The sequence below is a fragment of the Haemaphysalis longicornis genome, unplaced genomic scaffold, assembly GCF_048455015.1.
Source record: "Haemaphysalis longicornis isolate Haplotype H1 unplaced genomic scaffold, Haemaphysalis longicornis Haplotype H1 scaffold_9, whole genome shotgun sequence".
Taxonomy (NCBI): Eukaryota; Metazoa; Arthropoda; class Arachnida; order Ixodida; family Ixodidae; genus Haemaphysalis; species Haemaphysalis longicornis.
In genome coordinates, this window is record NW_027526460.1 from 19,998,398 (window position 1) to 20,022,624 (window position 24,227).

The 24,227-nt window shown below is 47.2% G+C and overlaps 2 protein-coding genes across 3 annotated transcripts; both read right to left on the reverse strand.

Annotated features, from left to right (window-relative positions):
- Window positions 1–2,209: 2,209 nt before the first annotated feature.
- Window positions 2,210–12,891, reverse strand: LOC144153692 (major facilitator superfamily domain-containing protein 6-A-like). Its single transcript, XM_077685367.1, has 5 exons — window positions 11,899–12,891; window positions 9,614–9,726; window positions 6,238–7,509; window positions 2,727–2,879; window positions 2,210–2,649 (listed from the first exon to the last, which is right to left on the reverse strand). The coding sequence occupies exons 1-5, from the start codon at window positions 11,991–11,993 to the stop codon at window positions 2,558–2,560; spliced, it is 1,725 nt and encodes a 574-aa protein (XP_077541493.1). The 5' UTR covers window positions 11,994–12,891; the 3' UTR covers window positions 2,210–2,557.
- Window positions 12,892–13,022: 131 nt separating this feature from the next.
- On the reverse strand, window positions 13,023–22,770 carry LOC144153691 (major facilitator superfamily domain-containing protein 6-A-like). 2 transcript variants are annotated; one of them, XM_077685366.1, is made up of 5 exons: window positions 21,677–22,770; window positions 16,064–16,176; window positions 14,504–15,772; window positions 13,446–13,496; window positions 13,023–13,266 (listed from the first exon to the last, which is right to left on the reverse strand). In XM_077685366.1, exons 1-5 carry the CDS (start codon window positions 22,081–22,083, stop codon window positions 13,094–13,096), a joined length of 2,013 nt encoding a protein of 670 aa, XP_077541492.1. In that variant the 5' UTR covers window positions 22,084–22,770; the 3' UTR covers window positions 13,023–13,093. The 2 variants fall into 2 exon arrangements, with proteins under 2 accessions (XP_077541492.1, XP_077541491.1); XM_077685365.1 differs by having other exon boundaries at window positions 13,344–13,496; window positions 21,677–22,733.
- Between the last annotated feature and the right edge of the window lie 1,457 nt (window positions 22,771–24,227).

Below are 24,227 nucleotides of genomic sequence, written 5' to 3' on the forward strand. Positions count from 1 at the left end.
AAATGCGAACAATTCCCAATGCATCATCCGGCGCTTCTAGTAGGCGATTTTACGTAAACAAGAGCGTGGTACGCGGAAGTATCTGGAGGCTCAAACACAGCAAAAAAATACATCGTGAACTAAATATTGGGAAAGATCTCACAATGTTATCTCTGAAATGGTCTGATTCATCTGCCAATTTAGGGAAGCTTAGGCAGACGTTCGCAGCACACCATGGTCTGTAGTATTCACTTCTAAGAAGTCAAATACGAAGCGGTTAAGAACTTTTTCCAATTATGTTTCCGAGCCTAAAGGAATAGTTTGTAGAGCAGTTCGTAATTCCAAGATAATACTGAATATGGCAATACAACACTCCATATGCACTTACTTTATTTTATTTTGTTTTATTGTGCAATAGTAATGGCAACTTCGATATATATTAGTGAACTACCGTAGGTGAGGCATCGGGAAAAAAATCTGCAGAAATTCAGAGAACTGTTTTCTAATGCGTAGCATACAGCGTGCCCAGATTTTGAATTTTTTTACAGCAAGATGTGGCGATGGATAACCAATGACCTTGGATTATTTTATTGTTTTAAGTTTTCTTTTATTTAGTTTCGCCAGTGATGTAAACTTACAGCGATTAAGTGGATTTATTTCACCAATTGTGTATTTTCCGCGGATGCAAGGTGTAGCGCAGGGTTGGTGTGCTTCCACTATTTTTTATTCGTATTTCCAACTTTGTTTCGCATAATTTTCTTGTTTATTATTCGGTTTTGGAAAGATATGTATAAGATACCTATTTTTGATTTCGTCGGGTGATTTTTGAAGTCGATGGTTGGACGGCATACCGTCTGGTCAGGTAGCATACTACAAAACAAGAAACACAGGTCACTGACCAAGTCAAAAACAAATTTACGTTTCGGGAGCGCTACGGCTCCCTTGTTCATAATCTTGAACAAGAGAGCCGTAGCGCTCCCGAAACGTAAATTTGTTTTTGACTTGGTCAGTGACCTGTGTTTCTTGTTTTGTCGGGTGATTTTTGTGAAAATATTATTTTTCTTTTTATTTTTCTTATTCTGGTTTTCAAAAATTCTGTTCGACCAATTATCTCCATTCACGCTATCACAATATTAAATATATTACTTCCGCCAGTCCTGCATTGTTGTCGAAATGCAGGGTGTTACACGGTCCTGGCTGTGGTGGGTGCTCGGAAAAAAAAATGCTACGCATTAAACGTTTCGGGCTCCCCGACGTGTCAAATCGTGCTCCTGTGACGGAACACGAGGGCGGGCACACCCCGTCACCGAGAAGAAAGTAAGGAAGGAAGGAAAACGTTATTTTGTCCATCGGGATCAGGTATTGGGGGTGAATGAAGGCCCAGAGGTCCGCCGCGACCACCGGGGCCCGGGAGGTGGTCAAGACTTGGCCTGACTTCCCCGGGTCGCGCAACATCTGCTGAATGACATAGGTGTTGTGGAAGATCCCAAAGGCAACGCTTGTCGGTTGCTGTTACATACACATGTGATGCCGGCGGAGGATGACGGGCTGATTGATTGATTATGAGCTTTAACGCGCCGACGCAGCTGCGACGAGGCGCGCCGTTGTGGAGGGCTCCGGATTACTTTTGACCACCTGGGGTTCTTCAACGTTGGATGAGTACCGACACCCGAGTGACCAGGAAGTCTGGAACCGCGGCGTGCAGCCTGCTCCGACGCTTTGATGAATCCGGCATCACGTCGCACCCTGACTGGTAGAGACGGTCTCTTTTAAACAGCGCTATATTTGCACTACTCGCAATATTCTGACAAACCTTCTACCCAGCATGGCAGAGAGAAAAAAAAAGGCAGTAAGACAAAACTCTAGCAGATGAGAGGGTGCGTTAGGCCAAGCCGAAAACCCCGCCTTGAGCCGAGGCATCTTCCTTTAACATTTAATTTTAAAAAGCATGTAATTACCCTATTCAACGTTCAGTGCTCGTCGGCACTAAACAACTTCGCAATAGTGTACAATTGGAGAACCCCGCTGTGCCAAGCAAGCACGAGAGAGCTCGGGATTTCCACAGCGTATGGTGTGCCTTAAGGTGTATAGGGTGTCAGCAGCAAAATTGACCGAAAGAGGTCAACTTGGGCAATCACTAGTTGGCTTCAGTTTCAGCCGACAGTTTAGTTAGCAGGTATACGCTAAGGTGGACGGAGGAGCGCAAAGTGTTGAGAATAGCGCACCGTAAAGATTTACTTTTCCATCACGATAAAAGCTGCCCGGGCGTCGCTGCTGGCGCTCGCGCCAGCATAAATAAGCAGCGCCCCGAAGGTGTGGTGCTTCACAAAGTGTGACGCGGTTTTGCATTGATTATCAACAATGCGAGCGTTAATAGACGCTGCTGATCCCCGACAACTCGTGACACAGCCAAAATACTTACCCGTTGAGAGACGTACGCTATATCGTTGTGCCACTGTGTTACTACAAGGCTGTGGCAAATAATTCGAGGCGACCTTTATTTGAAACCCTACCAGGCGTCATTTCACTTCGCACTGCACGCACATTCAAGAGCCGCAGTCTCGTCACGCTCGCGCTCTCACGCCGTAGGCTTCTGTGACGTGGATTGCAGCAAAAGCATTTCTGCCGCGTCACCGGAAACTGTCGCAACAGGCACCCTCAACGTACCATCTGAAATGGAGAAAGACACGTTCGGTGGCGACCCGCTTGATTCTGGCAGCAGTGATCAAGTTTAGCGATGAATTTACCTGGGGCTTGACTTTTGGTAGCGTTAAGGACACAGTAACCCAACGCACAGAGGATCGAGCTAGCCACGGCCACGAATCCGAGGTATCGAAATGTCTGCCTCCCTCCGACCGTGTCGATGCCGATGCCACCGAGTAAGCTGCCCGCTGCAGAACCTATGAAGCGGAGACAGAACTCCATAATCGTCATTATTATCATAACGAGAGAGCGAGAGAGAGAGAGAGAGAGAGAGAGAGAGAGAGAGAGAGAGAGAGAGAGAGAGAGAGAGAGAGAGAGAGAGAGAGAGAGAGAGAGAGAGTAAACGCTTATTGAAAGAAGAAGAGGTCGGCCTGAAAGACTGACCTTAGGCCTGCTACTTCCCACTGGAGTAAGAACACGAGGGACAAAGAAAGGAATGAATATAGAGGGTATGAGAAATGACAGTGGAATCGAACAAACCACCGTAAACTTCCGAGCGAACGTCCACCCACGAAACACTGCCCACCCCCCTTTAGGGGTGAAATATTCAATTTATTAAAAGACCCCAAAGATCTCCCACACCCTAAAACCGATGGCTTTAGCACCGATGAGCGAACAAAATAAACGCGAATCATCTATTCATGTGTTGACGTGGTCACTTTTTTATCCTTTCCGCACTTGAGCCGAAAAGTTCCCCATCTGGTACTTTTTCTTGGTTATCTCCGCGGTTTCGGTTGGTGGTGCGGCCACTTCGTTTTCTAGTTTTTCGCCCCTGACGCGAAAGATCGCCCGTCCCGTATTTTTCACTTGATATCTCTGTACTTTGGGTGGGTGTTCTTCCGGAACTTTACGGTATGTATGTACGGAGCCATGAAGAGAAAACACAACTTTGGTTCATTCAAAAGATTACCTCGTTAAATCATATTCACACCACTTTTAACGTAAACTTCGCTCAAATAAGCTACATAATTAGGAAAAAAAGGGAATGGTCATGCGACCTACAGCTCGTTTCCCGCAACAGAATCTGTGATGTCATACCAGCCAGCTCTGCGATTGGCGGAGGGCGGCAAAAGCAAACGCAAATTAGGCGAACGAGCTATTTGCGCTTATATTAAGGGCAAATTCTTTTTAAAGCCGTAAGAATGGTGGGACAAACAGTGTAAGTTACGAAAGCACAAGTAAACATAGAAGTACCGATGCGCACGGCAGTTGGTACTGCGCGCACTATGCTTGGTTTAGCTGCACAGGACTGCGGGGCTTTCGGGTTGTCTCAAACGACACTGGCCGATTGACGCAAGCAACGGTGTCTTACGTGACCGTATTTGTCGAGAGAGCACTACGTTTCACGAAGCGATTATTTTCTCTCAGAACAAAAACAAGCCAGATTTAAATGCGGTCAAAAACAAACCAAAGGCAGAAAACCGCTTGCCATGGTATGGTGGCGCCATCTAGGTTCACTAACAGTAAACAAGGCTTTCCAATCGGCAGATGTCATTGCAGACCACGAAAACACATGATTTAGCGGGAAAATAAAAATTTTAACTTAAATGACTTAATTTCTCAGTGAATAAAGCATCGTTTGCATCCGGACAAGCGCTGGGGGCACTATAAAATACGAAATCTTTTGAATGACACAAACTTCTATGTTGTCTTCATGGCTCCTTTAAGGCACGTCCAAGATGCAATGGGGCACAGAAACAGACAATCACAGTCCAATTTACATCCCATAATTATTGTCCATATGCAGGAAAGAAATGGAACATGAGAAATTATTCCGCAATCTGAGGAATTTCGCAACCTATGTAGAGCCGAGAATCCAGAGAGGATTCGCTAAGGTATCTTACTTGTGGTTTCCTTAGGCTGTTTTAACAGAGGCAGTAAAATGCATTTGTGCAGTTGAGCCTTATTTATATGCTGCACTGTGCGCCAATTAAACAGTGTACTTCGTTATTTTACTCTTCAGCGGTATTCAGGGCCTCAGTTTATCAGTTTATCCGTTGGCGGTAGGCGAAAAAACACCATTTAGCGCAATGGCGTCTCAATGTTTCCCAATGTACTTTCATGCTATCTCAGCCTTCACAATACAGATTTTTAATCAATTTCATGCTTAGTGATGACATCTTGTTTGTTCATACACGGTGTGTATTGGTTAAGCACACCAGTAATTGGTGGTGTGGAGTCATGACCGACGCCAGAAAATTGGTAAGAATAATGCGAGGGGAACGGCTCTTTCAACGACTTTTCTGTTTAAAATTAAAATGCGCCTAGATCGGCCCAAGAAGCTAGGAACATGGCCTACATTCAACACTTGATTACGATAAGGTTATTCGGCAATATTTACAACTCACTGCAGTGTCCTTTCAAAGGTGACACTAGGGTACTTATCTGCTTGGTCGATAATATAGTTTTCCTGAAGTCGTTCAGCTAAGGTGAATAACAATTTCTGCTTTCGACGCAGCATTATGTTCTGGTCGCTTTTCTGGCGGAAATTTTCTCGTGAAAGGAGAAGTTTCGGCTCCTGCACACTGTAAAATGATTGACACCACTTTAGGTGTAAATCACTGTCTGTATACCTAACACCCTTACACTATACTATAAAACAAACAAAATAAGACACCCGTTAGAGTGTTCTGTCCTTTATAACACCCTTGCACCCTAGCAAAAACACAAGAATACATCTTTTTAAAGAGTGTTTTAGGGTAATTACACCATTTTGAAGGGTGTTTTTTTGTTTTTATAGGGTTTAAGGGTGTTATATAGACAATAAGGGTGTAAACAATTTTACAGTGTACAAGAATTGCTCGTTCAGAGTAAATCTAAAATCATCGAATTCGTGTGCTATATATCTATCAGTATGAAGAACATATTGTAACGTGGCGACATAGCAGATGAGACGAACTATGGTGAAGAACGATGAATGGTCTATTTACAGTTTTTACAATATGGCGATCACATAGCCAGCGCAGGGAACGCCAGCCCCTTCTTCGTCGTCGTCGTCGCTGGTCATATGTAATGGCGCTGAGTAGTATTGCCCACCGCTATGCCCCGTTACAATATGTGACACGAGGGCCGGTTAATCAATGAATATACGAGATTTTTTGGTGTAGATAAGCGACAGGATAAAACAGAAAACGCTTGCATAATCAGCACGAATGATATCTGACAACACAAAAGCTTGAATTATTCGTCATGCAAACGGCGTCACACATAACAGTAGCGACGAAACATAGCTCCTTGCCTACGGCGCACGCTGAAAGCTACTATCCTAACTCTGACGTTCCTATTTCTGATAGCTTTATGCTGAACAAGGCTTCCCACGATCAGCATAAATGCATGTCTGTTTGTTTATTTTTCTTCGTGCTTTTTTTTTTTTTTTTTACTGAGTCCTCTTGACTAGAACGGTGATTCCAAGTTATGAACGACATAACTTGGGATGCGCACATTTCGTGGGCGTTGTTTCGCATGTCATCGCTAAATAATAAAGATAGGACATCATAACATTCTTAGGGTACTTTTAGGAATGCTTCAAAGTTTGATGCGAAAGCCCAATCTTACCCAGTCCTTCATACGTCGCTCCAAGGACGCAAACCATGGAAGCAGCTGTTCCTGGTCTCGACTTCTTCTTTGCGAAGACGGCCATCGTAGCGTAAGTCATTGGGAACACGGCTCCACCGATAATGTTCACGATCAGGGAGCCCCAGACATTCCGCAGAAAGGAGTAGCCGAGGGCTTTGCAGGCAAACAAAGCAAAAGCAGCTGAATACGAGTAGAAGTAGCCGATCCGCTTGAGTATGTAGGTAGACAAAAAGAAAAGCATCGGTTCGGCGCCTAAGCACTGTACTGTCTTACTGAGGCCTATGAGGTACTTCGGAGTCCCCAGGTCTTCCAAGAACCACGTCTCGAACGAGTTGAGGAATCCCATCATTGAACCCACCACGAACGTGAAAAGAGTAAACAGCAAAATCTCCGTGTTCGACAGAAGCTCCGCGATGTCCTTGAAGAAGTTCGCCGACACCTCTGTTGTGCGCATCCTTGGGACAGACAGGATGAGTATCATGTCTAGGAACATACCCGCGGCGAACACGTAAAATCCTTGCCTGTAGTCGGCGTAGCCTTCGTCGCTAGCCCTGTCGACCAGGTAGCCAACTAGCGGGGACATCACACCACAGGCGAGGGAACCAAATAGGCGCTGCCTGCCGAAGGCCGTAATGTCCGAACCCAGCGCATTGCTGACGGCAGCGTCGCCAACGTTGGTCAGTGTGGTCACGAACGCGAAGGCAAGCACAGCGGACACACTGTAGATCCAAAAGTTGAGGTTTCGGAACAGCTTAGTTTTACACGAACACCTCACCTCATTTGGAGAAGTATCGGAAGAGTTCTCGCCACTGAGGTGATCGCATACCTCGGATGAGTTGTTTAGCAACAGTTTCTTCGTTTCTAGTATAAAACGGGCGCCCACGCCTTCCCAGACACGCTGCTTGGTGGCCACGGTGCAGCTCAAAGAATCGCTGGCAGCACACCCCTCCAGTCCCTCACTTTCGTTGACACTAAACTCTTCTTGTGAACAGTTCAGGTGGCCTTTGAATATCGCGCCTTCCGACTTGGCGCTGGGGCAAAGGAACGCAATGCCGAAGAGAAGAGTGCAGATCACTTGCAGAGCGAGAATGACAGCGGTGACGTTGCGAGTCCGGTCCACGATGAACCCGCCAACAGGCTTGAAGACAACAGCGAACAGAGGCATGACAGCGAAGATAACTGCCACTGTAGTCGGTCCGATGCCGTTTTGTCGTCCAACGACAGCAAGGTAGGGCATGACACCGGCTTCTCCTGAAAGTATTGGCGTAAAAAATAATATAGCACATAGAGCGGGAAGTTCGTCTCCTAAAGACACGTAGAGCCTCGGGAGTTTTCATTCTCGGACACAAAAATCTGCTGAAATTCGGAAAATTGCCTACCAATGCGTAGCTTTCTTATGCCGCTTGGCTAGAGCGTGAGTTCTTTACAGACAGATGTGGCTATGAATAGCCAAAGACGTGGGTTTTTTCACGGTCTGTATGTTTTCTTTTGTTTCTTTTCGCCAATTATGTAAACATACTGTTACGATTAAGTGCCTTGATCTCGCCAATTCGCCGTGCAGGGTGCGAGGCGTAGTGCAGGATTCGCCCGTTTGTGCTAATATTTTTATTTGCATTTCCCACTTTTTGCCGGGATTTTTAAGTTTAGTCTTCGATTTGAGGAAACGATGTATCGGATGCATTTTTTTTTTTCATGTCATAAGATCACTTTTGCCATGTTTTTGTTTTCTATTTTTTCTATTTATTGGTTTCTCATGATTCTGTACGACCAAGTATATCTATTCACTGTATTGTAACGATTAAATATGTCATTTCCGCAAATTGTGTATTGTTGTGGGAAAGCAGGGCGTTACGCAGTTTGGTCATTTTCGCTATTTTTTACTCGTATTTCGAAAGTCCTTTTCCGCTATTTTTCAGTTTAGCCTTCGTTTCCTGGTAAATATGCTTAATAAGATGCCTATTTTGATTTCATCAAAGTATTTTCGCAACATATTTTTCAATTTTTTTATATATTTTTGTTTTTCAAAATTCTGTTGGGCCAACTGTCTGCATTTACCCTATCACAGCGATTACATGTGTTACAGTCGAATCTACTTATAACGATACCGTTTATAACAATATATCGGATATAACGATAAACAGCTATGGCACCGTCCGCTTTTGTTTGCTTTCCATGGGAAAATAAACCGCTTATTACAATGCTCCAGTGCTGAGATATTGGATATAACCACTGAATCGGATAAACGATTGAATCGCCATACGCCACGATGCGCCTGGCATCCCGTCCAACCCTCAGAAAACGAGTCAACTGCGCAGCTTAAGAGGAAGCGAGAGTTCTCCTTTCAGTTCTCCTTCCAAACACCCCTCCCGATGCCGCCGCTTTGGCCCCGTCCCCGTGCCTGCTGCTTTGAATTTGACTGGGGCCCTCTTCAACTACCTCCGTTTTTCCGCGGATCAGAAGTCAGGGCTGGGGTTTTGGAAACGTCTCAGTGCCTCACTGAAGAGGCGATCGTTGCGCGGAAACGTGCTGTGGACAGCGGTGGCAGTGGCGACTCTGACGACGCGGTTGCACAGCCTACTCGGGTAGGACCTTCGCAGGAGGCCCAACACACCATAGTCCCTCAGGGACTTGTTTCCACAAAGGACCCTTCGCTCAGCTAGGTGAAGCACCTACAGATGCTCTTGAAAAATGTGCGCCAGCTTCATGTGCCGCAAACAAAGCTGACTGGGTATGGCTTCTTTTCCACAAATAGGTAACAGTACAACCTTGCTTGCCTGCAAATAAAATGTTTTGAGCTCTGCTACGTCTTTTTATTTAGCAACCCGCATATAACAATTATCGGTTATAACGATGGGATTTCCTTGGTACTTGGATATTGTGATAAGTGGGCAAGACTGTACTTCGGCCAGTTACGCATTTTTTGTGGAAATGCAGGGAGTTACACGGCTTTCTCATTCTCGCTATGTTTTTATGCCTATTTCGAACGTTCTTTTGCGGGCTATTTTCGTTTAGCAATCGGTTTTTGAAGGACATGTATCAGATACACATCTGTAATTTCGTCAGATCATTTTCGCAAAATTTTTATTTCTGTATTTTTGTGTTTTATTTTTTTTTCCAAAAATCTGTTCGACTAATTATCCCCATTTACGCTACCATAACCATTAAATGTGTTACTTTCGCCACTTATCCATTTTTGCGCACTTGCGGGGCGTTACACGGTCTTGGCTGGGGGGGGAGGGGGGGGGGGGTACTCAAGAAAGAATGCTAGGCGTTAAAATACACGGACCCCTCTTTATATAAGCTTCGCTTGAATGTGTGGGAATGGCATGGTAGACAGAGCCAGTCTTGGGCCTACCTGCGACGAACAAAAAGTAGTGCAGCTTGAAAGGCAGGAGCTTGCGGCTGACGCTGGCAGGAAGCCGGAGGCAAGAGGTCGCTGACTGTTGCGGTCCAGTCGCGATTTTGTCCCTGCATGCGCAACGAATTCAAGCGACTTATTTGTATACCGTATTTTCGCGCGTATAACCTGCACTAAAAATGCGAAAATTTCAGTGGCAAAGTAGGGGTGCGGATAATACCCGGGGTTTTTCCTTTAGTGCAGCTTCACGACAATGCTCGTTGTGCCGCGAAGCTCCTACGCAGTGACACTCACTAAGCCTTCCATGGCAGCGATTGCGCAAAACATACAAGGACAAAGAAGAAAAAACAAGGACGAGCGCACGCTAACTGAATTTGATTACTTCGACGAAATACCTATAAACCCACGAATCTGCGCAACATCACCACAAAAAATTCTCTACAGAGCTGGGAATTGTGAAATGCAGAGTGAATTGTGACTTTCGCCTTGCAGTCTGTGTATTCTACTTACTAAATATACGCTTTTTCTGTCTACATAGTATGTGATGTGTTGCTTGAGCAGTAGGTTTGGTGCAGCCTTTCCTGTATTAAATGTGCGGGCAATACGCGAGGATTTTTTTTTCCGGCGGGCTGAAAGTGGAAGTGCGGATCGTATGTAGGGGCTGGTTATATGTGCAAAGATACGGTAGTTGTATATCAGAGTGCTTCAGAGCAGCGGGTGGACCCGTAGACACGGGCACGAAAGCTATCAACGTCGTACGTTCTCCGCTGCGCTCTCGTTCTCTTCAGTACTTCCACATGTCTCCCCTTCGCTGAGTTACAACGCCGCTCAATCACTGAGCTTTTTTAAATGGAGCACGAGGGACTAAAAACGTTTGGTTAATTAAAAGACTTCATTGTCCCGATAACAATTATACAATTTTTTTATCGTAAACTTCAAAGTATTAAAAGAGATTAAAGAAAACAGATGGACCTGTGGCGATTCCCCAGCCCCTTTCGGGCGATTTTTCTATGACGTCACAGGATCTTGTTTGTGCGATTGGCGGACAAAAACCTTAGTCGCAGCCAAGACGCATAACTGGGAGCTTGTAGTGGGGCTTCAAGTTTCGTTTGATCGCATCATTTCAATGCTGGCGTGCAGCTAATACGCTGATAACTACGTTCGTGCTGGTTGACACTACGTCACTCCTGCCCATATTACGTCACTGTAGCGCGAAATTTGAAAGTGTTTCAATATTCGTTGCGTTTTTTTTCGGTTAAACAACGTATTTCACGGCTAGAATGAAGCTGAGTACCAAAGGCTATTTCTTTAAATTGAACGAAGTTGTATATAGGAGCGAAGCCCCTTAGGGGCTGGGGCTGTTGGCGTCTCATGTCGTCGTCGTATCATGTAGTCACGATACTAAAAAACCGGGGAAACTCGTTTACGCCTCTCGATGGAGCGCTTCGTAACGCGTACTAAGAAAACACCGGGACATTCGTTTACGCCTCGCGCTAGAGAGCTTCATGCTTCAAAGACAAGGGACTTTTACAGCAAAGCTGTATACCTCTACCCCTCAACGGTTTCATCTCCTTTTGCAAAAACACCAAGGCACCAAGAATACACTTATACACTGCATGCTTCTCCCCTCGCCAGGTTTCACGTTAGCGGAAATGGCCCGGGATTTTTTGTCTCCCATTGGCTTCGCAAGCGAGCTTTCCCCAAACGCACGCGGGTTAGCACGTGGTTGCCGCGTGTGTGTTGTCTGCGTTGTCGTCCACCTATTTTGCGATGCATTGCGATTATTAAAGAAATGTTACTTTTAAGCCACCTTTTATTGTTGGCCCGAGAAAAACAGTTTAGAATGACGCGCCGAGAAATACCGAATTATGCAAGCGGAAGCGGTCGACTGACTTAACGACACAGAGAGTGTAATCTAAATAGTCACGTTTCGTAATTAAGTAGTTTCGAAAATGACTCCTCGCTTTTGTCGACGATGGGCCCGAGTCAGCAAAATTTGCGCTGATAAGCAAAAGTAAAAGATAGGCTCCCGAACAACCGCACTGTTTGCACGTGAATATAGCGACGTAACGCAAAAGAACGTTGTACTTTTGAAGGGTAAAAGTTCACTTCAGTTCGCGAACACTAAAATTCTAGATAATTAATAGCGGTAGAAGCAGAAGTGTGGACGAAGCAAAACATGTGTCGCACGAGCGGCCTTGTATAGGTTTTGTTCCTTTCGCGTGAGTTTAGCGCTAGAAGTTGTGTCGGTGCTTCTTTAAAGACAATCAACAAAAACTTACTCTGCCATGCTGGGCTGTCTTTGCTCCTTCTCAGGCGTTGCCTCCAAGCAAAACTCCGCACCATCTAGCGTCGATTCCGCCTCTCGTTCTGGCATTTTATTAAAACAGGCTCACCCGTACGCGTTCTTTGGTAGCAGCCGATAATTCCCGGCGAATATTCCACATTCGCGACGGTGAGTACAGCGGAGACAGGGGCCATGCAATGTCTGCTTTGATTTCCGTTTCGTGTTACAGCTGGCCGTCACCGCTTCACTTGCCACATTCGTCTCTGTTCTTCGTTATCGTGCACCTGCGACTCTCACTGCTCGTCACTCCCATGCGACTTAGTCGCGTCTTCCTGTCCCCTGACTGCCCTCGCGTTAATAACTCACCTGTAACTCTCTTCATGTCTGCTTGTCGAGGGCGATGTCGGCTGAACTAAAGCATGGCTCAGGAAAACACGTGGCGGCCGATGCGCCCAGAGCAGTTGTATATAGTGACAGCCGCGCTTATTCCCACCAGACATTAAGTCAGCATGCTTCAGTTCAGAATGTGGGAGGAAACGGCTCGTTGGGGTTAGGTTCGCTCTACAAACGTAGTAAGCAAGCTGACTGCAGCCATTCATAGATCATGGTTGCACAACGCACGTGGTAAACCGAGGTGCGGTTATAAAAAACGGATCATGCCGGGTGTTCCGTTCTTATGCAATTCATACCACCAAGATCCGAAAATTCCTTAGGCGTCTCATTCAGCAGGGAACGTCAGTGCAGACGTGAGCGAGAGTTTGAGAGCGAAATTTCAGCGCAGTTTCTCTTCCACATGGCAGAGCAGCGGCAGTTAACGTTTTAATGCGAAAGCATTGTTCGACTCGCCAGGTCCTAAATCCAGCGTCCTGCGTCGTAAGCGAGAAATGCCACACAAAATGGGCCTATGGCGCAAAGAGAAGATAAGTAATTGAGTTGAATACAACAGTGGGTAAATTTTGTATAAAGTGGAGGCACATATGCTCAAATTTTGTATAAAGTGGAGGCACATATGCTCACTCCCCATATACGGCTGCGCTCTAACCGAACATAAACGATGTAAATGCCAATAGGTGCTGCCAATGTCCACGAGCGCGTTACACGTAAGAAGTACCATCCACCTGTTGCGTATACTCTTTATATCTGAGGCGTTGTAGTACAACAGGGTATTCGCAAAGCGTCCAGGGCAACGTTTATTTGAACCCTCTGCCATTTCTATCCTCATTGCAAGGAGTATCGAGGATATCAAATTTGGCTTTCAACCAAACCTTCTCCGCAGGTTTATGATGTTCTGGTCGCAGCAAACACACTTGTGCCTTGGAATGTTTACCGGATGCGGGTGTCACCGGCACCTCCTTGGTAACATCTGCAAGAAGGCAAGACAAGTTTGAACACACCTTTTCTGACCAAGGGCACGCCAAGTGCATGTGAACAATAATTTACCTGTGATTGATCTCCTTGTCCTGTTAAGGACACAGTAGCTCAGTGAGCAGAGGGACGCGCTGGCCAGTGCCACACATCCGAGGTAGAGAAATGTGTGCCTACCTCCAACCATGTCAACGCTGATGCCACCTATTAAACTTCCCGCTGCAGAACCTGCAAGAGAAACAAATACGTAATCTTCCGTGAGCTTACAACTAGCTTTGAGGGTTCACCTATGACGGTGACGCCACCTATATGAGTATTCTCAGCCATATGACGCGCCCGCGCCGAAACGCGGGTAACCACGCGTTTCCCAAATGCGCGTAAACTCGTGCTCTCCCAGGCGACGCCGATATGTCTATTCTCAGCAGATATCAGCGTTTATGCTGGAGGTGGCGCAGTCAGCGACCATCGGAAACCGTAAGGCAGTATCGACGTTCGGAGACAAATATGGTCGCGACAGGGACCCATAGAGGGTACTAGAGTGAAACATACACTGCTGTGCGCTGCGCTGCCGTTACCGTCACTGCGTGGCAGGGGTGCACATCCGCGAGCCGGTACAGCATTTCTTCCATCCAGCGAGACGAAAACATACTTTAGTATTCCGGGCAGCCGTTCCTTCTCCTAAAGAAATACCATTTTCTTCTTTATCAAGTGGTACTCTAATGCCTTTAAACGATTCAACCACGCTATTTCTGCCTAAAGATAGCTATCACTCAAGACAATTATCATTCTAGTGGCGCATCCCATTTCATTGGTGGCCTTTTTTCAAATGCGCTCGGGAGATCGGGGTGAGAGATAGAATAAACTAATAATAATAATAAAGAGAGAATAATAATAAAGAGAGGCGGTGACCGGTATGTTGCAGCTTGCCGGTGACAAAGGCAGCCCGTTCCGTCAGACTTTTCTGCATCTGGAGGTCGGTCCGGAGCTACCCAGCGTCACCTCACAACGGATGAGTGGGAAGGGGAGGTGCGATATCTTTTTTATGATTTAAACAAATGTTCCCTACAAGACAGGCTTACTAGAATGAAATCGTTATATTTACCCAAAACGCCCTTTAAAGGCACTCACGTTGGGCGTCGTTAGGCATGTGACTAACAAATAAACACCGGTAGTCAAAATTCTCGAAACACTTCTACTTGCACGTGTAGAAGATTTGCGTGACAGCGCGATCTTACCGAGACCTTCGTAGGTCGCTCCAAGTATGCACACCATAGAAGCAGCTGTTCCTGGTCTAGCCTTGTTCTTCGCGAACACTGCCATCGCTGGGTAAGCCATTGGGAACACGGCTCCCCCGACGATGTTCACGGCGAGAGAGCCCCAGATGTCCCGGAGGAAGGAGTAACCAAGGGCCTTGCATGCGAACAGGGCGAAAGCAGCAGAATAGGAGTAGAAGTAGCCGATCCGCTTCAGTATGTGCGTGGACAAGAAGAACAGGACGGGTTCGGCACCGAAGCACTGCACCGTCTTAGTGAGGCCGATAATGTACTTGGGTGTTCCCAGGTCTTCCAAGAACCACGTCTCGAACGAGTTGAGGAATCCCATCATCGAACCCACCAGGAACGTGAACAGTGTAAAGAGCAAAATCTCCGGGCTCGACAAAAGCGACCGGATGTCCTTGAAGAAGTTCACGGACACCTCTGCCGTGCGCATCTTCGGAACAGATAAGATGAGTATCACGTCCAGGAACATGGCTACGGCGAAGACGTAAAAGCCCGGCCTATAGTCTACGTAGCTCTCGTCGCTAGCCCTGTCTACCAAGTAGCCCACGAGCGGTGACGTCATACCATAGCTGAGAGTTCCGAAGAGGCGCTGTCTGCCGAAGGCCGTAATGTCCGAACCCAGCGCATCGCTCACGGCAGCGTCTCCAACGTTCAGCGTAGCCGCGAGCGCGAAAGCGAGAACAGCGGACACGCTGTAGATCCAAAAGTTCAGGTTACGAAACAGCTCAGTTTCGCACGAACACTTCAGCTCACTTGAAAATGTCTCTGAGAAGCTGCTCCCATTGAGGTAGTCGCAGACCTCGGATGGGTTCTTTAACAACAATTTGTCCGTGTCTTGCAAGAATCGGGTGCCCACGCCACCCCAGACATACTGATTGGCTTCCAGAGTGCAGTTCAAAGAATCCCTTGGAACGCACCACTCCACTCCCACTCCTTCGCTCACACTGAACTCTCGCTGTGAGCAGCTCAGCTGGCCTTTGAATATTGCTTCTTCATATTTCGCGCTGGGACAGAAGAAGGCAATGCCAAAGAGCAATGTGCAGACCACTTGTAGGATGAGAATGACGGCAGTGACGTTGCGTGTTCGGTCGATGATGAAACCGCAAATGGGCTTGAAGACAACAGATGTCAGCGGCATGATAGCGAAGATAACTGCCATTGTCGCCGGGCCAATGCCGTTCTGTCGTCCTACGACAGCAAGGTAGGGCAAGACACCGCCTTGTCCTGAAAGCAATGGCAGACAACAAGCAGGGTGAATTCATGCCCTTATTATATCTCAGCGAAGAATGAATTTACAGCCATACAAAACAGAAAATGCTGTTCAAGAAGTACGCTCCCGAATGTTGTACGCCATAAGCCTCGCCACTGTACAATTGCCCGCTTTCCTTTCCTGATGGGACTCCGGTGTCCTCTTCAGGCAGAACGCAAACCTTGCTTGCACTTTCTTTGGAAAAGCCATATCCGCGTTTTGTTGCTGTCAGCAGACGACGCTGACAGGCGCAGGCCTTCACTTACCCGCTACGATGAAAAAGTAATGGAGTTTGAACTGCAGCAGCTTCCGGTTGATGCAGGAAGGAAGCCACGAGAAAGAGGTCGCCGATGGCTGCGGTGCAGCTAAGATCTCCTCCCTGCGCAAAGATGTTAACCGGCTTAGCTTAAGGTGACCGGTAAAAAGCGCAAAGGTTCATCCATGGGTACATTGTCTGCTCCTGCGGAGTCTCGCCACTTCCGGTTCTAGAGCACTCCTGGCCTCCCGCACGCCGGCGGCTTTCACGCGCGGGTGTGCTTGTTGTTTATTTGTTTCCACAGAAAAAAAACAACGCTCACGCATCGCGCATTCAATGAATATTAACGACGAATTCTACTAGGGGTTATTCTGAAAGGTAAGCACTCTGTGACAAATAAACAACGCGCATACACGTGCGTGAAACCCGCCGGCGTACGGGAGGCCAGGCCACATCTCGAACCGGAAGTGCCGGGAGCAGACGACGTACCCATGAGCCTTTGCGCTCTTTACTGGTCACCTATTTTAACAGTGAAGCTGTTTAGCAAACCGTAATATTTCTTGTCCGCAGTGAAAATACCAAGAAATTGCCAAGTGCGCACACGGGAAGAAAATGCCGAGCGCTCATGTGTGCGTGCCTCGCAACGACCGCCCAGCGTTCCCGGCAGGGACGTACCCAAAGGCCCCCCTCCCCTTCACCCTTCGAAATTTTGTGGGCCATACCCCTCTTCCCCGCGCCACCTCTCTTCTGCCCTCGCACACATTCTAAAGCGCCGCCATATAAATACTGAGCTTGATAGCTATTTCAGGTGTGTTTTTTTAATGAGCCAAATGTATATATATACCTAAGGAGAATTTTAAGGGGAAAACAACGAATGCTTGGAAACTGACCTAAATGCAATGCTGTCAAAACTATTCAATGACATATTTTGCATGGCAGCCAGGGGAAATCTGTAGCGACAAGTAACTAAGAATTATGCGCAAAATTTGAGCAATATTAGGATAGGTTCACATTTGGTTCGTACTCAGTTGAAACAGACAAGTTGGTGCGGAATTCTTGTGCAAACTTTATTGCAATTGACTTTCAAGAATGGTACGGTAGAGTTTTAAGCAAGAAATGCAATAAACATGAAACAGGGCTCGGAGAACAGTAAAACTATACATGAAGAGCCGGTGAGTCCTCTTGGCAGCATTAGCAGCTCTTTTCGAATGGTTCCATAGGGTAATTTTTTGGGCACGCCTGAAAGACACTCATGAAGCTCTTCATTGCCTTGCCATAAATTTCCAAAACGCTTCACAAGAAGCCTGCTCATATCATCTTCTTCACTTTAAGGAAGTGGCTCTTACCCACAAAGAGGGGGGATTTGCCATGGCTTGTAAGCGGCAGCTAATTTGTCAGGTACGTAAATGGGAAATATGGGAGTGATAACAGTAATAATAACCAGATTTACTCCGAAAGGACGAGGGAGACGAGATAAAAGGATAGTATCACATCTCTCAGTTTTATTTCGTTCACTTCGGTTCACGTTATCGTAGACGTGTGGCGGCAGATCATTCGCCGATCTCCTCATTGCTCTCTGAAATCATGAAAAAAAAAATTGATGGAACCACTCACAAAACAGCCAGAACAGTCACACCAAAAGCGAAATCCCATTGGGCAAATGAATTTGCCTCATTTTGATGCGTGCCACAGCAGGGTCTGGCTCATTATCCATACGAAGTAAGATCTGCGTACATGTTTGCAGGGCATTGTCTCAACTATTTTCTTGCCCCATTTTTTCAAGGGGAAAGTTGCTGGGATTTTCTTGGCAGTGCAGTTTTATCTGACTTAATGACTTAGTTATGTTTGGTGGAGTTGGTTCATTTCGAAAAAAAAAACACGCATCATTTGGTGGTCAACGTGGGATTAAAAATTAAAAAAAAAAAAAAAACAGGCGAGGTTTGTTTGCTTCGTTTACGCGGAAGCCACTACCACTGTACGCTGGCTTCGTGCTCTGCTGCCGGCCTTCCACTTGCCATTCGCTGCATCCCCTTTACCCTGTTCGTCTGCAATCGGTGCTTGAGTCCTCTCGGACAGCAGCAACTTATCGCTTGTTTCGCGAGGGTGGCGGTTTCAGCGGCTCGGGTCGCATATGCGTTGGTGGGGAAGAACATTTTTGTCTTTAAGCATTCAACAAATCCCTCCGTCCTAGCGCGCCGTGGTGTCGGCGGATGCTGTTGCGCATGCCTGGTGTTTGTGGCTCTATCGTAGCGTGTTTTTCACTGGTTTTCGTGGAATTGCTGCTTTTGCGTTTTTCGGTAAGATGTCTAGCTGCTTGCCGCAGAGAAACATGCTGTAGGGTTTCTCTACGGAATGCCTTCCAACGTTTGGCTCGCCCACGTGTGCAGCGTCCGTTGAACAAGCCGAGGCGACACAAAGGCTTGGAGCCGGATGGCGACGAGCGGAATAGCGCGAGGGGATGCTTGACCCCATCGCCCGGAACCTCTAACGTCTGTTACGCCCGCTTAGGGAACCTTAATGGCTGCTATGCAAAATGGCGGATTTACGGACTCCGAGCTGCATTTCTAAGAGCAAACTTCGAGAACACCGGGCCTGAGCGGTGAAGGGCGCGGAGTCAAGGTGGCCCAGGGTCAACATGAGAGAGACGGGTGTGCAGCGGGTGATTGGTGAAAATAAACCCGGGCCGGACATCTCGACGGACACCAACCAGTCTTTTGGCCGAGAGAAATTTCGGCTTCAACATTGGTCTGTGAACTGTTTCTTTGTATTAGAGATGTTATAAAACCCCGATTATGATAAAAATACGATGCGCATTAAACGTAGCATATTCTCGCGATGTCGGACCATCGTCAAGGTGTCGGCATATAGCAACGAGTTTACTTCACCAACGGGCCGAACGAGAGGACGGAGGAGAAGCTCATTCCCGCCTTGCATCCTGAGCCGTTGCTATGGGCAAAGACAGCAGGACAAGCCACGCTGCATGCAACGCCAAGTAAGCGACAAGGCGCATCCCTGGAAATAACAAGCTCCTTTACAAAACTTCCATAGGTAAGCCCTGACGCGCTAACGCTTGCCACCGTTTTTTTAGCTACATATACTGCAGTCCAGTGCGTCTCAATACTCCAATTCGCGAGGTCTGAATCATTGGCGCTTTGAATGGCAGACCGTTAAACGTTGAACTCTGACGGTGTTTTAGGGCAATAACACACACAATTAGGCGTATTACATTTCCGATTTACCTAGCATTTTGTCTCCTTCCTTCATAACTGGTAGCCGCAGGTTTTGTTTGGAGAAAATATTGAAGCGCAAGAGGTTTGCCCCGGAGATCTGAACCCTCGAGTGCCTGCATGCACTTCTGTTTCTGCCGACTTCGATCGCGATAACGCGTGGGATGCTCCGGAAATATGCCTTAACATTAGCAGAGGGAATGTATAGTTACTGTGCAGTACACGTATTTATTCCTGTAAATATATTAATTACTGCTGTTCTTTTTTTTTTAATTTTGCAAACTTCGCGTAGGGATCTTTAACGTGCGCCGAAATCTCAAACACACGAGTGTTTTCGCTTTTCGCCTCAATCACAAAAGCGGATACACTTAATTTCATTTCTCTATACAAGTTTACGCGCCTGTATGGTAAACGCTGGGTGTATGTACTGGGTATTTGTACTAGTAATGGCCGATTCCCTCCCCCTCTCCCTTAATTTGCTTAGAAGAGGTACCTTGGGTTGCCCCCCCCCCCCTCCCCGGAAAAAAAAAATCCTGGGTACGTGCCTGGTCCCCGGCGCACGTTTGCAAGCCAAGCATACCCATTTAGGGTGAGTGAACAAGATTACCCCCCCCCCCCCCCCCAAAAAAAAAAATAATAAATAATAAAATAAAACATCTCCACCGTTCACCGTTATCATGGCAACACTTGCTCGGAGCGGGACAGACACGTCACAGCGTACGCCCCTCCAAGGTGATGGCCAATGATTATCGCTTCCAAAAAAATGAAGGAAACTAACACTTATAGCAACAATGATGGAGTAAATGTCGCTGCGGCAGCGAAGAAACAACTCGGATGCAATCGCGGACTTAAACCTTCGTGATGGTCGTGCAGGATGTGTACAGCTTCGCTACCTTCAAGTATTACGCGTTAGTGTGAGCTTCCTTCATTTTTTGTTCACCCCTAGTTTTCTGCAGTAGAGCCGTGGCCAAGGACACAAAAGCGCTTACCAGCGTGCTGAATGTACTGAAGTATGGCGCATGCTCTCATGAATCCCTTTTATTTTGGCTGCAGGCTCAAATAGTGCTATACAAGTTGTATATATATTTGCAAAGGTTCTCTTCTTTCGTTCTTTTTTTTTTTCAATTTTTTGCGGTAAGGCGTAAACTCCTGCGTTACTAAGTTACAGGCTGTCCCACACGTTTTTTTTTTTCGCAGTAACGCAATAGGTTGTTTGCATGCGGCACTTATCACAGCAAACGGTACAGCTAATCTCTGTAACACGTGCGGAGACCAACATCTGGTGAGTAAGCGAGCAAAACGTGTAATGGAGCCAAATGAATATCAAATAAAAAAGGTTGGTGGCCTCCCTGAGGAATCCAAGTGCAGATCGCTTTTTTTAATTGAATCATAGTCAGCGTCACCCATCATGGACGCCCGCGGCGTGGAGGCAAAGCAGGAATGGCAGGCGCCTTCCCCCTTCCCGTTTTTTCATTTGAACTTTCATAAATCCCTGGGGGACCTAATTTCCCATTATTTTTTTAAAAGTGATCAAAATATTTGCCGGGGCATTTAACTGCACTATCTAAATGTTTTCAGAACTGTTCTACGGCAATGCCCTTACTACGCTACTTGACATGCGCTATCTCTGAATGGAGATAAAGAAAAGTATCGCACGCGGCTGCTTGGCCCATGCTTAGCTGGCCGCGGAGACGAACACAGGGCTTTCGGTTTTGAGCGCTTCGGCAAGGCCAGACCTGGTTTCATTTTTTCAGATTTGGCAGTAATGAAATTACACTAATTAAATTACCGTAATTAAATTACTTTTTGCTGTAATGAGGAACGTAATGAATTACTTTTGAGTGTTGGTAGTTTAGTAATGTAATAAATTACTTCAGGCCAGTAATTTCGTAGAAATTACTCATTACTTTCAAAATGACTTTTGACTACAATATAGCCTGTCCACTTCTCTTGTGGCATAAAAGTTGACCAAAGAAAGTTGACCAAGTAGTGTTCCAATGCCCGGAGAGCCTCTGGGCATCGGAACTCTACGAACGCGAAGGAAACAACGCTTCGATGAGAGCCCTGCCTGTTTTCTCGTGCCTCTTCGTTCCCTTTTCGTACGTTCCGGAAATGCCGCGGCGACAGTCAGTCGGGTTAAACAAAAACGTGCAGATTGTGTTGAAGGTTTCGTCACACTGGTCACTGGTGTAAGCCCGCTGCTATGTACACTGCTGCTAATTATTCCGCCGCTGTTTATACACCAACTTAGGTAAATAAACTGTACATATAACATAAACTGTACATATGTAAATAAACTGTACAACTGGCTCGAACGCTGCGGCCAAACTCGACGTCATCGTTCGAAATAGCGAAACAAGCTCACTTGGTCCAAAATTGCGCAACAACCAACTCACCTTTCACAGTCTGCCTGTATGTTGTCAACTTCAGCGCAGGGTTGGAACCCGTCACGAACGTCTCTCAAAGCTTGTCGACGAAGTCCCATACCGCCGTGCATGACGGCCTTGCTAAACTGAAGGTTTTTTTTCCGAATCGACGAACGAACACGTAAGAGCCGCTCCTTGAAATAAAGAAGGCGGAGAACTACTGGGCTTATCGGCGTGTCGGGCGGATAACTGGGCCGAGACAAGCTTCGCGTCCGACGCACCGACGCAACGTCCCCGAAGATCCGCTCTCTCCTGGCAGAATCTGCAGTGTTGACGCTTCTCGCCCTCGTCGCTTCTCCAAAAGAAGTGACAAACAGCAACGGGCTTATTCTGCTGCACCCGACAACCGTAACGCATTGACGTCGGACCGAGTTCATCGGCTATGGTTAACCGCTGGAATGGTTTTCAGCACCGACAACTACAAGAAAGTTGTTTAGCGGTTACGAATTGCGGTACACAAAAGGTGATCTCTCTTCGAATTTTTTTAACTACGTACTTCTACTTCAGCCTAAAATCTTTGTTAGAAAAACCGCCGATCTCGGATTCGCTTGCGCCGCAAGTCTCGGACTGCGTGAAGAAAATATTGTTTCGTAGACTAAGAAGAAAAAAGACATGGATACTCAACCATAGGAAACGGCATGGCAGGCTTGACTGTCACTGAATGATGAGTGCTAGGAGAATTAAGAAAGCACAGTGATGGCTTGATAAAGCAGGACATCATGAAATTTGTGGAAGTAAACCCAAGACACATTCCGCTGCCCTAACTAAATTTCCATAACAATGGAAACGTCGCTGTCCCAAATGAATCAATCTGTTCTTGTATGACAGCGCCCAAATTGAGTCCATTTCGCTAACTACTGAGTCCTTTGAGATTCGAAGCATCTCATGCTCGGGGCTGTGTCCCTCCCTCCCTCGTTGTCGTTGTCCGCCATCCGCACTATACTGCGCATGCGCGTCTCTTCAGCCCCGTCAGCGTTTGGGCTGACTACTGCGTCTTTTTCTATGTTTTGTTGCTTCCTGTAACCTGGATTGCCCGGCCACTTCGGAATCAGATGCAACGGTCGAGCTCAGCAGGCCTTGCAGAATGTAGCTAACATGAACGTCAAGACAATTGAGCCATACACGCGGTGGATTTTTTTGCGCCGCCATGCATGCCGCGCGGGTACGCTTTGGGGATGCCCCCTCTGTTTAATGCGATCCAATAGTACCAAATCGCCCAGAACTGAAGAAATTAAGCCAACATACTTCCTTAATCTCGCCAATTTGATATTTGAGTACCAGGTGGTGGTGGTGGTAAAACGTTTATTTGAGCTTTAGGGGAGAGGGAAGGGGAAGTGGTCAGCCTCCCATGTCCAGGAGGCCGCGAGCCCGCGCCGATTCCAGAGCTCGTTTCACCAGGGCGAGCTGCTGCTCCGGTGACGAGCTGGTCAGAGCGGACTCCCACTGCTCAAGGGTGGGGGAGTGAAGGGGGGTTGGGTGCTGCGGGCAGGAGAAGACTAGGTGGAAGGTGGTAAGAGGAAGGTCACACGCTTGGCAGTTATGGGGGAATAGGGATGGGGAGATGTGTGAGAGAATCGTGTGATTATAGAAAGTTTCCGTCTGAAGGCGGCGATAGACATAGGCTTCATGTGGGGTGAGGGATGGGTTGGGAGGAGGGTACCTTCTTCTGTTGTTTGTGTAGTGGGAAAGTATGGAGCTATAGGTAGAGTCCAGCGGTTTTAAGGTGGTGCTTGCGGAATCTGGACGTCCTGTGGTATCTAGCCTTGCACAGGAGAGTGCCCGGTTGTGGAGAGCGCGGGCTGCGGCATGGGCCGCTTCATTCCCAGCAAGACCAGAGTGACCAGGGGTCCAAACTATTGTTATCTCTATTTCTTCGGGGAGACAGTGAAAGATGGGAAGAGCTTGAGGGGGTGCCAGGCCAGCTTGATACCACCGGCATGCTTGCTGAGAATCGGTGATGATGGTTAGGTAGGGCTGTTTTTGGTGGGTGGTGGTCGCATGAGCGACGGCGAGTGCCTCTGCTGTGGGAACTGGTAGCTGCTTGTAGGTGGCTGCAGTGGCGAGATGGCCGGTAGAGTCCAGGGTGACGAGGGTGGTGTGTGAACCGTTGGGAGTGTGGGCGATATCCGTGTAGCGCGTTTGGGCGTCGGTTTCATACCGCCTTGTGAGCGTTCTGACACGAGCTTCTCGCCTTCCCCTATTGAACGTCGGATGCATATGCTTCGGGATTGGGGCGACCCTAAGCCGCTGGCGAATGTGAAGAGGGATGCGTTGAAGTTCGTGAGTTGCAGACGGGGTGGACCGGCCAATGGTGCGAAGCACGTTCCTGCCAGTGGGAGTAAGGGCCAACCGTTGTAGCTGTGAGGTTCGTTGGGCTTCCAGAATTTCACTGAGGGTATTATGCAGCCCAAGTTGGAGTAGACGCTCAGTAGAGGTAAATGTAGGAAGGCCCAAGGCAGCTTTGTATGTTTTGCGGATTAGGGCATCCAGCTTGGTAGTTTCTTGGGGTCTGAGATTCACA

Excerpts from the sequence above, each read along its gene's own strand:
- LOC144153692 (XM_077685367.1), bottom strand. The coding sequence starts at position 11,993 with ATGCCAGAACGAGAGGCGGAATCGACGCTAGATGGTGCGGAGTTTTGC. Across the intron at positions 7,510-9,613 it reads CTACTTTTTGTTCGTCGCAG|GAGAAGCCGGTGTCATGCCC; the intron begins GTAGGCCCAAGA and ends CAATACTTTCAG. Across the intron at positions 2,650-2,726 it reads TACCAAAAGTCAAGCCCCAG|ATGGTACGTTGAGGGTGCCT; the intron begins GTAAATTCATCG and ends TCTCCATTTCAG.
- LOC144153691 (XM_077685365.1), bottom strand. The coding sequence starts at position 22,083 with ATGAACTCGGTCCGACGTCAATGCGTTACGGTTGTCGGGTGCAGCAGA. Across the intron at positions 16,177-21,676 it reads ATACAGGCAGACTGTGAAAG|GGAGGAGATCTTAGCTGCAC; the intron begins GTGAGTTGGTTG and ends ATCTTTGCGCAG. Across the intron at positions 15,773-16,063 it reads TTACTTTTTCATCGTAGCGG|GACAAGGCGGTGTCTTGCCC; the intron begins GTAAGTGAAGGC and ends CATTGCTTTCAG.